The sequence below is a fragment of the Malurus melanocephalus genome, unplaced genomic scaffold (assembly GCF_030028575.1).
Source record: "Malurus melanocephalus ecotype Western Australia unplaced genomic scaffold, MMel_1.1 scaffold_1164, whole genome shotgun sequence".
NCBI lineage: Eukaryota > Metazoa > Chordata > Aves > Passeriformes > Maluridae > Malurus > Malurus melanocephalus.
The window spans coordinates 54,682-68,029 of record NW_026624396.1 but is presented as its reverse complement, the minus strand read 5'-3'; the positions used below and the strand labels follow the sequence as shown (position 1 = coordinate 68,029).

The 13,348-nt window shown below is 52.8% G+C and overlaps 1 protein-coding gene across 2 annotated transcripts; it reads left to right on the top strand.

Moving 5' to 3' along the window:
• The first annotated feature begins 531 nt into the window (after window positions 1-531).
• RAB11FIP1 (RAB11 family interacting protein 1) lies at window positions 532-13,342 on the top strand. Of its 2 annotated transcripts, XM_057387271.1 has the most exons (6): window positions 532-948; window positions 4,310-4,752; window positions 4,943-5,762; window positions 6,622-8,853; window positions 10,445-10,550; window positions 11,370-13,342. In XM_057387271.1, the coding sequence occupies exons 1-6, from the start codon at window positions 620-622 to the stop codon at window positions 11,586-11,588; spliced, it is 4,149 nt and encodes a 1,382-aa protein (XP_057243254.1). In that variant the 5' UTR covers window positions 532-619; the 3' UTR covers window positions 11,589-13,342. The 2 variants fall into 2 exon arrangements, with proteins under 2 accessions (XP_057243254.1, XP_057243255.1); XM_057387272.1 differs by lacking the exon at window positions 6,622-8,853 and having other exon boundaries at window positions 11,370-13,341.
• The last annotated feature ends 6 nt before the right edge of the window (window positions 13,343-13,348 follow it).

The following is a 13,348-nucleotide window of genomic DNA, read 5'->3' as shown; positions in this document are numbered from 1 at the left end:
GCACCTGTACATACATGTACACACCTGTGCACACCTGCGTGCGCACACCTGTACATACATGCATATACCTGTGCACATCTGTACATACATGTACATACCTGTGCGCACCTGCGCGCGCGCACCTGGACTCACCTGCACGCACCTGTGCATACCTGTACACACCTGTACACACCTGTGCACACCTGTACATACATGTACACCCCTGTACACACCTGTACACATTTGTACATACATGTGCATACCTGTACACACCTGTACACATCTGTACACATCTGTACACACCTGTACACACCTGTACACATTTGTACATACCTGTACACACCTGTACACACCTGTACACACCTGAACATACATGTGCATACCTGTACACACCTGTACACACCTGTACACACCTGTACACACCTGCACACACCTGTACATACATGTACACATCTGTACACACCTGTACACACCTGTCCGGCCCAGGCCCCGCCCCCCGCAGGCCCCGCCCATCCGTGCTCTCGCGAGAGGGGCGGGGCGCCCCGACCGCCGCCGCTCCCGTTCCCATTCCTGTCCCCATTCCCGTCCCCATTCCCATTCCCGGTCCATTCCCGTCCGGTCCCCGCTGCCCCTCGCTGCCATGGCGGGCCCGGCCCCGGGCTGGGCTCCCACCCACGTTCGGGTGACGGTGCTGCGGGCGCGGGGGCTGCGCTCCAAGGCGGCGGCGGGCGGCAGCGACGCGTACGCGGTGATGGCGCTGGGCCGCGACAAATTCCGCACGTCGGTGGCCGAGCGGTGCCGGGGCGAGCCGCTGTGGCGGGAGGAGGCCACGTTCGAGCTGCCGGCCCGGCCCGCCGCTCTGCGCCTCACCGTGCTGCACCGCGCCCTCACCGGAGCCGACAAATTCCTGGGACGGGCCGAGCTGGACCTGGCGGCGCTCAGGGACGACGGCGACCGGCGACACACCAGGTGCGAGCGAGCGGGGACACGGCACGGGGGGCTCTGGGCACCGGGGATGGCGATGTGAGGGCATCCGTGTGCCCCGGGAGCGGGGAGGAGGATGGAGCGGCCCCTCTGTGTCCTGGAGAGACTGGGGACAAGGACGGAGCGGCCACTCCATGTCCCCACGGGAACAGGGGACAAGGATTGAGCGGCCCCTCCGGGTCCTGGAGAGACTGGGGACAAGGATAGAGCGGCCCCTCCGTGCGCCCCGGGAGTGGGGTGAAGGATGGAGCGGCCCCTCCGTGCCCCCCGGGAGTGGGGTGAAGGATGGAGCTGTCCCTCTGGGTCCTACGGGAACAGGAGAGAAGATGGAGCGGCTCCTCCGTATCCTGTAGGGACAGGGGACAAGGATGGAGAGGCCCCTCCGTGTCCCCCGGGAGTGGGGAGGAGGTTTTGGGGGTGCCTCTCATCCCCACAGGGACCAAGGAGCGGTTTGAAGGGGACCTGTGAACCCCACGGAGGTCGGGGAGAGTGATGAGGGGGATCTGTGCCCCGCGGGGTCTGGGGAGGAAGCGGAGGGGGTTCTGTGCACATCCAGGGTGTGAGGTTCTGAGAGGAGCCCCAGTTCCTGTGGGATGTCCCCGTTCCTCCTGGAAACCTCTGTGTGCCGCAGGAATGTGTGGATCTGATGGGAGACCCCTCTGTGTCACCCTGTGCCCAGAGGAATGGGGGATCTTGTTCCTCACAGGGACCCCAAAGCCCCATAAATACCCATGGGGTGACCCTTTTGGCCGGGTCCGTTCTGCTGTGAGTGAACCCCCGGAGCTGGGGACTGTGCTCCCCTGGGTGAGGCTGGGCGGCCCAGAGAAAGCTTTTCCAGCCAGTCCTGCCTGCTCTTTGATTTGATTTTTAAACATTTCCGTGTGAGTGCTGACGCTGTTCAGAGAGAACAGCCAGACTGACCCCCGAAACCTGCTGTCCTTGGAATGCCGCCTTCTCCTTCCAGCAGRGAACAGCCMCAGCCTCCGCCAGCCGCTCATTTATTTTTCTTAATAAACCCTCAGCACATGTCAGGCTGGATAATTCCACGTTCCACGGGCTGACCCCGCTGCTGGGATGTTGCTCTGTGTCACACTCGCTGCTTTGAACACAAACACTGGCRCGGTGAAACCCAGGCGTGGTTCCCGGGAGGGTTTTGCTGGGAGTCAGCAGCCTGGTAATGTCCTGGTGAGTCACCTTCCTCCTCTGGCTCACCTGAGCACCGCCATGGAGCCGTGCTTGTCAAAGTTTAATTAGGCCCGGGTTCATTAAGGCTGTGTCAGACAGTGCCGTGTTTACACTGCAGAGCCCCTTGGTCAGCAGAGCTCGGGGCCGCTGCCTCGGGCCCCTGGGCGCGTTCCTTTGTGTCTGGGAAAAGGAAAATTGAGAGGGAGAAAAGAATGAAAATACAATTTTGGTACTCTGGGGACATTTCTCATGTTTTCAGTTGTTTCCAGCCCTTGATTTCCTGTTTGAAGCCTGTTTTGTTCTGGCTCCGTGCTGATGTGTAGCCATAAAGGACTAGTTTTATTTTGGAAAATAGATGCACATTAAGTGGCAGGTGCTTACTGACATGATAAATGTCATTAATGAGATATTTTTTTGAGGTTTGGGGGTTGTCAGTCCATGATTTCCTTCCCAGGGGTGCTGCRTTCAGCCAGGGCTGAGCTGCCTTTGCTGAACTCGTTGTTTGCCTGTGGCTCCCGGGGCACACGGGATCAATTGTGACACCGTGAGCACAGGATGCTCCTGGAAATCACGGGTTTGGGACAGAAGTGCCCGGTGCTGACTCGTGTTAAAGGCAAACAGGTTGTGATTCCTGTGCTGCAGCCTCAGGGACTGGGCAGAGCCTGAGCTCCTGGTGAAACCCCTTCCTTCCCTTGGTGTCTTCTAACTCCACTCTGAGCATCTGCTTGAGAATTTGTTTAGAACCACAGAAGCACAGATCCACCCCSTGCCCTTGGCTTTCATTAGACCAYTGCTCCAAACCYGGCCTTCAACACTTWRAAGGWTGGAACAACCACAGCTTCTCCAGGGCCTCACCACCCTCAAAGGGGACACTGCTGCATTTCTCTCTGACATACCTGTAGCAGATTCCCAATCCATCTCCTTCAGTTGTYTCCATTAGTTTTGAATTTTCTTTGGAGCAAATTGCCTTTTYCTGTTCTCKTTTGCTGCTTCCAGTGTACCCTAAACCATAACCCTAACCCTAAMCCYWAMYTWAMCCYWACCCTAACTTAACCCTAACCCTAACCCAACTCTAACCCTAACCTAACTCTAACCCTAATTTAACTTAACCCTAAACCCTAACCCTAAACCCTAACCCTAACCTAACCCTAAACCCTAACCCTAACCCAACTCTAACCCTAACCTAACTCTAACCCTAATTTAACTCTAACTTAACCCTAAACCCTAACCCTAAACCCTAACCCTAACCTAACCCTAAACCCTAACCCAACCCAAACCCTAACCCTAACTTAACCCTAACCCTAAACCCTAACCTAACCCTAACCCTAATGCAAATTTAATGGCAGGGCACATTTGCATGCTCTGTTTGCTTCCTTTAATTTCCCATTCCAGCTGCTGAGGAGGAACAAACCCACAGTTTCCAGGCAGTTTTTCCTTTCCTCTGGGTTCTCTGGAGTCGGGAATTCATCAACAAACAAAACCACACTGGTGTGGGGTGCTGATAATCCTSTGTGCTGGCTCCAGGCTGGTTTGGTGTCACTGAGTGGTGGCTGAGGGCATGTTGGGGTTGTGGTTTGGGATGCCCTGGGCACTCAGCACTGTTCTGGAGCTCATTTTGGGGAGGGAGAAGGCTCTGTCTGAGCAATGTCCTTCCTGCTGCGTGCCAGTCACGAGTCTGGAGAGGTGAGTGGAAATCTCCCTGCTCTGTAGGGCTTGGGTTGGCTCTCTGGTGTTGATTAGGGGTTCCTGGGCTTAAGAGGCATTAAGGAGCTGGAATGAAAGGTATGAGGGCGTGGGATGCTGTGCAGCTCTGAGGCTGCTGCGCTTGATCCCACTTCAAAGCCGTGGCCTCTGTCAGTGTCAGGAGGAGAGATAAAAGGGCAGAGAGTGGCTGAGCTGGAATACAGGAATTCCATGTTGTGTTTCTGTTTTTTCTCCTTTTTTTTAACCCTTCCTGATCTGGGTTTTAAACCAAATCTTACTAATAACTTTGTGTTTACGATAAGGAATGTTTTCCTTGGCACCTGGGGCCATGACTATGACGTTGTCATAAGATTAAAGTCTTTCTTTTCCTACACTGTGGGCTGATTTGATTTTTCAACCATAAACACCCTCTGTGTTCTCACTTTCTGGTGGTAAAAGCAATCTCCTCCTTCTGCAGGTGGTACAAGCTTCGCTCCAAACCAGGGAAGAAGGAGAAAGAGAGAGGGGAAATYGAGGTGGATATCCAGTTTATGAGAAGCAACATGACAGCCAGTATGTTTGATCTGTCCATGAAGGACAAGTCCCGCTCTCCCTTTGGGAAGCTCAAAGACAAACTCAAGGGCAAGAGGAGCAGTGGCCTCTCAGACACAGCATCAGCCATTGTTCCCAGCACCTCCCACTCCCCTGCTGACAGTGAGGACGAGGCAGTGGAGAAGGAGAAGAAGAAATCCAAGTTCAAAGCTCTGTTCTCCAAGCCCAGCCTGCAGAAGACATCGCTGTCACAATCCATGTCAGTGCTGCCCACACARCAGCCCAGCACCCACAGGGTTCGGCTTCGGCCCAGTGATTTCCAGTCCCACTGGGATGAGGAGGAGTCTGAGACCTCTCCAACCTCAGAACGTGAGTATTGCACTGCTGAGAGCAAAGCCTTCCTCCAAAGGGYTGTTTACACTTTTCACAGCACTGGTTAAACTCTCTTTTGTGGGCAAATCCATAGAAAGTTCCTCCTAGCACAGAGGCTGTCGGTAGAGTCAGAGAAAAGGTTGTYCTTGCATCTTGAATTTCTTGCCACTTTTTTTTTTTTTTGCAGGGTCCTTTGAAAATGCCCTGGAAGAGAAGCCAGCTCCTTCTCCTCTGTTTAAATCTCGTAAACCAGCCTTTCTGGACAGTAGGCAGCTAACTCAAGGAACCACTACCCACACCAAAAAGGATGGGCTCTCTTTGTTCAGTGGCCTTAAATCCAAAAGTGATCCTGTTTCCAAGTCTAGCCTGTGCATCAATGGCAGTCACGTTTATATGGAAGAGACCACGACGAAGGACAAGACTCCAACCTCCTCCCCCTCTCCTCACAATCTCAGGAGGAAGCAGCTCTTTGCTTCAGAGGAGAACCTGTCCTCCAGGTTCACTAAATTACCTGAAGAAATGGGAAGAACCTCTCCCAGTCAGGCTCCCTCTGGGCCCACATCCTTGGAGACCTTCAAATCCATGACTTTGCCATCATACAAACTGCTCAGCAGTGAGGAGCATCTGGACACCAACCTTCCACCAAGTGTGGAAACCATCAGAGAGACCAAAAAACCTGACCACAAAAAGTCTGCCTTGCTCTCCCTGGTCACTGGGAAAAAGGAAACGGTGAAGACCAGTGATGCTGAGAATATTCCTGACAGGACCCTGCAGAGTGAGGAAAACACAATTCCAGAAGAGAAGAGTGAAGAGGAGGCCAAATGCTCTGAACTGCCAGCAGATTTGGGCAGAGGGGGCTCGTCAGGAGACGCTCAGGGTGTGGAGGATCCCGTCACAAACAAACAGCAGCTCAGCTCTTGTGAGGAGGAACGGAAAGCTGAGAAAGCTGAGAAAGCTGAGAAAGCTGAGAAAGCTGTGCCAGCCAAGACCAAAGCTGTGAAGCCCAGGTGGGTGCCAGCTGCTGGTGGCAGTTGGGTGGGCAGTGCTGGTGGCAGCTGCCACTGGGATGTGTCCTGGGGTACCTGCGGGTTTAACGCTGGCATTGGGTGCTTTGGTAGCAAATAACAACTCCCAAAATCTTTCTCAATATGAAGAAAAGATGGATACAGGGATGCTCCTTCTAAGTGATGCTGCAATAGTGGTTCTCCACCTGTAGGGCTGATTTTCCTGGCTGCATCTCTTGCACAAACTAACTGAGCTGTGTGACTGSCCAGGGTCTGAAATGCCCGTTCTAACACCTCTGCTCTGCTCTTCCYTCCTTGGCTTTGCTCTTCCAAAGGTTGGCATTGGAGCCCTTCTGCTTTTGGCATCGTTCACAGCAGCACAAAGGGATTTTGTGTGGATTTGCACACAAGGCTTTTTCGGAAATTCTGCTCCTTTAGCCTTCATACGCATATATATATATATAAATAATGTTTGGGGTTTTAATATATATATATATATATATATATATATAGGTGTGCCCTACTAATAAGGCTGTGTGTCCCTAACCCTTCATTTTCAGTGATTCTCAAGTTTAAATTTCTTGCCTAGGAAGTGTTTCCTGTACTAATAAACCTGCTTGGGGTGCAAAGAGATGGTGCTTAAAGCAGCAGAAGCAAGCTCTGCAGCAGAAGAGTTCTGCCCTAAGTCCAGTGCTTGGGAAAGGTGCAGTTAAGGATATAAAGAACAGGGGAACCTCTCTCTGAGGTCTTTTGAAAGTACAGTTCAGTGGCAGAGCTGATGGAGGCTGGTGCTAAARCTTGTCTGTTCCTGCCTCGTGTTGCATCTGCGAGTGACATGAGAGTTTTTTGTCCCTTTTTGCAGACTGGGCCTGTCTCCAGAGGAGGATCCCAAAGCCACGCTTCCTACTCTTGCACCTGACCCCCTCCCTGCTTTTCTTTCTGTGCACTGTATCAGCAGTGCAAATAATCCTTTTATTTCTAAAGTGGGGCAGAAWGTCCAAGTGCCAGGCTCTGAAAACATCACTAGTTCTGCCTCCCTCACTTCTCCTGCTGTTGCTGCAGAGCTTTGGAATGGCAAGAACCCCTTTACTGCTGAGTGGGACAGGGCAGCCACAGCCCTGGATCCCGATGGCATCTCCCATTTCCCTTCATCCCCTCATCTTGCAGCCTCTGCTCCCAAAGTGCCTCTTCCTGGGCAGGCCACTGCTCGGGGCAATAATCCTTTTGCTGCTGACTGGGGGCAGGATCCCCAGAGCTCTGACCTGGAGACATCCCAAGCTCTCTCTGGCCCACCCTCACCTTCTGTCCCCTCTGAGTGTCATTTCAATGACAATAATCCCTTCGTGCCCAAGCGTGGGAGGCAGGCAGGGACAGGTTTCCAAGCTGGCACTGGTTCTTCCCTTTCCTCCCTTCCTTGTGGTGAGGACAGTTCCTCTGCTGGACACCCTGGTCACGAGGCTTTGGGGGGCTCTGTGCATGTGGCTTTAACCAGTGGGGTCACAGCTGTGCCAAACCTTCCTGGCACCGTGTCTGACTCTCCCTCTGGCTCTCCTGGGCTGGCTCCAGAGCAGCACTGGGATTCTGCCCAGCTCCAGCCTGAGGATTCTTTGGAAAGCAGCAAGCCAGGCAGTGGGAAATGTGTGTCCCTTGTCCTTGGGGGATCGCAGGGTGTTCCAGCAGGTGCTGTGGGTTCGGGTGGGCAGGAGGGTGCAGAGCAGCACTTGGATTCCAGTGGAAGGTTCTGGATGGGTTCAGGGCCAGCAGGAGAGCGAGCAGTGTTTGGGGGTGAGCTGGGAGCAGGGGGTCACCCATCATCAGAGCAATCTGGGGACAGCACATGGCCCTCCTGGAACAGGGATCCCACTGTGCAGGTCCCTGCTGYAAACACTGAGCCCTGCACCAGGCCTGACAAAGGTTTTGTGTCCCCCTCCAAGTCCTTGGACCAAGTGCCATCCCCCGAGCTCAGGGAGCAGCAGGAGAGCTGTGCTGGAAAGCAGAGGGTGGAATTTGTGCCCAGGTTGGAGCCCCAGGCAGCTCCACTTGCTGRAAATGAGTCRCTGTCTSMRGTCAGAGCAGCCMRKGGAGCCTGCACGGTGCCACCTKGGGAARCTGAGGCAGGGAGGGCTGGCAGCAYRGCCCTGGTGCCACCAAAGCCAGCCCCACGAGTGGCTGTGCTGCTGAAATCCCCACTGATCCCCCAGGCCGAGTCAGGGGSTGATGTTGCTGTTTCAAGTGATGTAAAACCCACGCCAGGGCTGCTGTTAGCGGGTGATGAACCCTCAGCTGCTCATGGCTGCCTCCCTCAAAGCAGCTCCTTGGACACTGTCACTGCTCCAGTKACTGCCAGCAGTAACAGCAGGGACAGGCCTTTCAAAGAGGAAGGTGATGATGATTTATCTGTCAGGCTCACAAATCTCAAATCTGCCATTCTTGTTCCTGGAGATCGGGGTTCCAAACTGGCCGGTCTGCCGGTGATCCTGGAGGGAGGCTCTGATGAAGAGCTCTTGGGGGACTGTCAGGAGAGCTCCGGGGTTGCTGCAGGTGATGAAGATGTCTTAGGGACTGGAGAGCAGCCTGGAGCTTTGACAGCTTTGCATGGAGAGCAGAGAGAGCTCTCTGACAGCTCTGCTGCAGCCCAGGCTGCTCCGGGAGGAGGAGGAGGAGGAGGAGGAGGAGGAGGAAGAGCTATTCCTGGTGCTTGTAAGCCAGACAGTTCACTGCCTCCTGCAGTGGCAGCTGCCAGGGGCTGTGTCCAGGGAGCTGACTCAGGCTCAGGGCTGATGTCTCATTTGGAGAAACAAGAGCTGGAAAGGAGTGCAGGTGTTGAGGAGCGTGCAGAGTGTGACTTCTCTGAGCCTTCTGCTTCCTCTTCCTCCCTGTCCAGTCCTTGCCAGCCCTTCTCTTGCTCTCCTTCCATTCTCTCTGACACCCCGAGTCATAGAGCAGAGTCTCCGAAAAAGCCARCAGCCGAGGGCTTCGCAGATAAAGCAGGAAATTCGGGCAAGAAGAAACTTCTCCAGGCACGGGTTTCACCCTCTGAAACGTTCCCTAAGCAAACCCCCCGGGGTGGTGAAACCGTGTCTGCCAAGCACAGGTGAGAGCATGTGGGGATCMCAGCAGGTACCTTGTGCAGGTGTCAGCTTTGCTTTGCTTTCTGGGTGCACATCTGTCCCTCCAGCTGCTGGTCTGACCTGGGTGGACGGCCCTGAATTCCTCTGCAGCCTGCATTTGGCAGGGCCTGGCTCCTGTTGCCCAGGGCGGGTGTGCTGGTGGCCCCAGAAGGATCTCTGTGGCTCCAGCAGGATCTCTGTGGCCCCAGAAGGATCTCTGTGGCTCCAGAAGGATCTCTGTGGCTGCTGCTGGCTCCAGAAGGATCTCTGTGGCTGCTGGTGGTTCCAGAGGGATTTCTGTGGCTCCAGCAGGATCTCTGTGGCTCCAGCAGGATCTCTGTGGCTCCAGCAGGATCTCTGTGGCTCCAGAAGGATCTCTGTGGCTCCAGAAGCATCTCTGTGGCTGCTGGTGGCCCCAGAAGGATCTCTGTGGCTCCAGAAGGATCTCTCTGGCTCCTGGTGGTTCCAGAAGGATCTCTGTGGCTCCAGAAGCATCTCTGTGGCTCCAGAAGGATCTCTGTGGCTCCAGAAGGATCTCTGTGGCTCCAGAAGGATCTCTGTGGCCCCAGAAGGATCTCTGTGGCCCCAGAAGGATCTCTGTGGCTCCAGCAGGATCTCTGTGGCTCCAGCAGGATCTCTGTGGCTCCAGAAGGATCTCTGTGGCCCCAGAATGATCTCTGTGGCTCCAGCAGGATCTCTGTGGCTCCAGAAGGATCTCTGTGGCTCCTGGGATCCCCAGGCTGCCGAGGGAGCAGCTGCTCACCACAGCTCTTAGGGGAGCCATTAGGGAAAGTGCAGGTGGAATGGAGTCATTTCATTCCAATTGGCTAAATGGAGATTGAGGTGTCAGGCGTGGGACAGTGGTCACCCTGAGAGATGAGGGTGTTTCATTTCCTGCCTGAATGGAGCTCCTCAGAGGGAGCAGGGGGTGATGCTGCTCGGGCTCCTTCTGGAGCTGCAGCTCCTGCAGTGTGGCAGTGGTGCCACAGCCCTCAGGACTCCCCTGTACAGCCCTGCCTGGGGGCTGGGACACCTCTGGGTTAGTATTTGCTGAAACAGAAGTAAAATTCACTCCTTGTGTTAAAATTGGTGATGTAAGTCCAGCTCAGGCAAATAATGACAGCGCTTCTTTGCAGCTTGTGGTGTCAGCTCAGATGGGAAAAGGCCAAACACTCGTCCCAGGATAGCTGAAGTATTTGATTTGTTGTAAGATCACAAATATGTTCTGATTAGGAAAGTCAGGCTGAAATGCCTGAGGGATCAGAGTAGCTGCCCTGTGTTGTCGTGTAGCCCGACCTGGCTTTTCTTCCACGACACACACGGGATGGATTTCCCTTCCTGCTGCTGCTGCTTCATCTCCAGTGCCTTRAGTCAATAAATAGTAGAGAACTGGAAAATACTCACAGAAATCCTGTGCCTTAGAAATACCTTGTCTTCCTGAAGCTGAATCTCTTTTCTCTCAGGAGACAGAGAACGGAGGGAATCTTCCCCAATTTCTTGCTATTTCTGTTTTTAGTCTGAAGATCTGCTGTTACATGTCCTGCCCAAACAGAAACCATTCTTTTCCTGTTGCAGACTCCATCCTGTGAAGCCAATGAATGCCATGGCAAACAAATCTCAGAGTAAGAACCTGAATGTCATCAGCACCATGAACGAAAAGCTGCTGGAGATGAGTGTGAAGGTATGGAGGGAAGTGGCACTTTCACTGCCTAAGCTTTGGTTTGATTGAAGAGTTTGTGTATTCCACATAGTTGGGACATGAACTTTCTTTTGGTCAGCCCCCAAAAGTGAGGACAGTCCTTAAAAGGTGATTTTTTTGCAGACTGATTTATAATAGAGTTGGTGCCTCATGTTTTGTGGAGGAGGTTCTCAGGCACAGCCACTTCCTTGGGGTGGAAAAAGACCTCCAGCCTTGAGGTGTAGCTTCCATGCCACGTTGATCCAAACAGCTCCAAACTGTTTTCCCCTGGGTCAGCAGGGAGAATCCTGGCTCTCTTAATTGTCTTTTAGGGTTTTTTTGGGGAAACAGAGATGTTAGAACCAAAATAACAGCAGTGCTTCCTTCTGGTGTGAAGGGAGAGGGTGTGAGTTCAAGGATTCCAACTGACATGCTGCTGTTTCAAGGAGCTGAAAACTTGGAATGAGATTGTGGTGTTGTGATTGCACCTAAATTGTGTGTGATGCACCACAGGAGCCTGCTGTGCTCACACTCCTACCTGGGCAGTGTTCTGGGAGCTGGAGGGATCAACCTCTGAAGCTGCTTAAGGGTTAAAACCAGGCTTTTCAAAGAAATAGGAGGAATTGGCATAGGCCTGGGTGGGTGTTTCTTACTGTTAAACCTGAMTTTGGCTTTACCAATCTGTTTAAGCAGCTGGTTTAAGCTTTGCCAGGTTTGTTTAAGCACCAGCTGCCATGGTGCTGGTCTGTCTGGGTGTTGTGTTGCTGCTTTGGAATGCTCTGTGTCTGTCCTGACCCTGCCTTCCCTCCCTCCCTCCCCAAGAAATATGATCCTTCCGAGCCTGCCTATGCCTATGCCCAGCTGACACACGATGAGCTGATCCARCTGGTGTTGAAACAGAAGGATACCATTACCAGGAAGGATCTCCAAGTGCGGGAACTGGAGGATTACATCGACAACCTGCTGGTCAGAGTCATGGAAGAAACCCCAAACATCCTCCGTGTTCCCGTGGCTGGGAACAGAAAAGCTGGGAAGATGTGAAGGGTTTCGGGGTGTTGGTGAGCACAGAGTTCCCACCAGAGGAGGGAGAGGAGCTGGTGTGGAGCTGCCCACAGAAAATCACCTTTTTCCTGTTTCTGCCTTGAGCAACTCTCAGATTGATTAATAGTTCCAGGAGGTGTTGTAATGAAATCACCTTATCATGAACATAAATATGGTGGATTTTGGAGCTGGGGCTCACCTTGAGCAGCCTTCAAAGGTGATCAGTCTTGCAGTGCTTTTTTCCATCATTCCTTGTGCAGCCCAGAGAGGGGATGGAGCTGGGGCTCCCATCTGCTCTGCTTCCTTGGGGCTTGCTGCTCAGTGGGAAGAAAACCTCGCGTGGCTGAGAGGTTTTGCTGGACAATCAGTGCCTTCCTTGGTGTCTCAGTGGATCCAGGGACCTTCTCCTCCCCATCCCACAGGGAACAGCTCATTGCTGATGAGCAGCCACCATTTCCCTGAGTGAAAACAAAACGGGGCTTTTTTATAGCGAGCTCTTGTCAAAGATGAAAAAAATAAGACTTTTTTATGGCGAGCTCTTGTCAAAGATGAAAAAATATCAGATGTGTTTTTGCACCTCTGGGATTTACCAGGGTAGGGAGAGACCATAAAAGGCTTAGAAGGAAGTTGGGATATCGACAGAGCAGGAAGCAAAAGACCAAAGTTTTATGAGGACCAAAGCTTAAAGCTTTCCAACCTTAATTCTATGGAAATAAACACTCCTACCTTTGGAAGTTGTTGGGTTATTGGGTCGCCCCTGGCTCAGGGGTGAGTTTCTAACTGAGTTTTTCTACAGAAAAGCACTTTATTGAGGGACTGGAGCAGCTGGATGGACTCTCACCCTGTGAGCAGTCTGCTTACAATTGTCACAAACCACTGGAAACTACTGGAGATCTCAAATACTGTATTTTTGTAGTGAAGAGCAGTTTAATATATTCGCATGGAGATGTAAACATTTATTAGGAAAAAAAATTCCAAAAAAATGCTGTTAATGACATTTTTATTGCTGTAAACTGACCTGCTACCAAAGTCTGGAGCTTTTCTGGCAGATCTGTCCCTCACGGGCAGCCTGACCTTGAACAAGCCCTAAGAGCTGAGAGTCTTCCAAGACTTCAGGTACTTTTTTTTTCTCATTTTAGTGTTATTTGAGCAGTGAGGGGGTTCTCTCTTTTCTGCTGTCCCCTCTGCTGTGAATGAAGGGTCCAAAACGCAGGTGGCCTTAGTGGTGGAGGTTTAGTTCTGAGTTTAGGTGCTGGTTGGCCTTGCAGAAACTGCTGCTACTTCTTGTGCCTTCTCGAGGGGAGGAAGATGAAGGATTGATTTGTTTCCTCCTCGCGCCTCGGTGGATCTCTGCACAGAGCATCCTGTACCTCACTGATAAATTTGTATTTTAGACTTTATTCCGCAGCTTTCTGATGCTCTGGCTCMGAGAGGAAACCCCGCTGTGCCTTGGAATGGTGCCTCAGTGGGTCAGAAACTCTCCCTGGTGTTCCTGGWGGCTGTGAGTGGCACAGGGAGCAGCACTGGGCTCCTTCCAGTCCCTGGATTTTGCAGCACCTCGTGTGTGATGATTCTGGAGTTCATGGAGCTCCCATTCCTGCTGGGAGAGCGCCCTGCACACAACCAAAGCAATAATATCTGCTCTTAGCAGAGAGGAAGCCGTGAAACTCCTAAACCTCTCCCCTGGTGGCATTTTTTTGGCATTTCCAGCCGTGTTTGTCGGGATGGATCTTGCCCTGGGATCATTCTCTGGGGTGGCT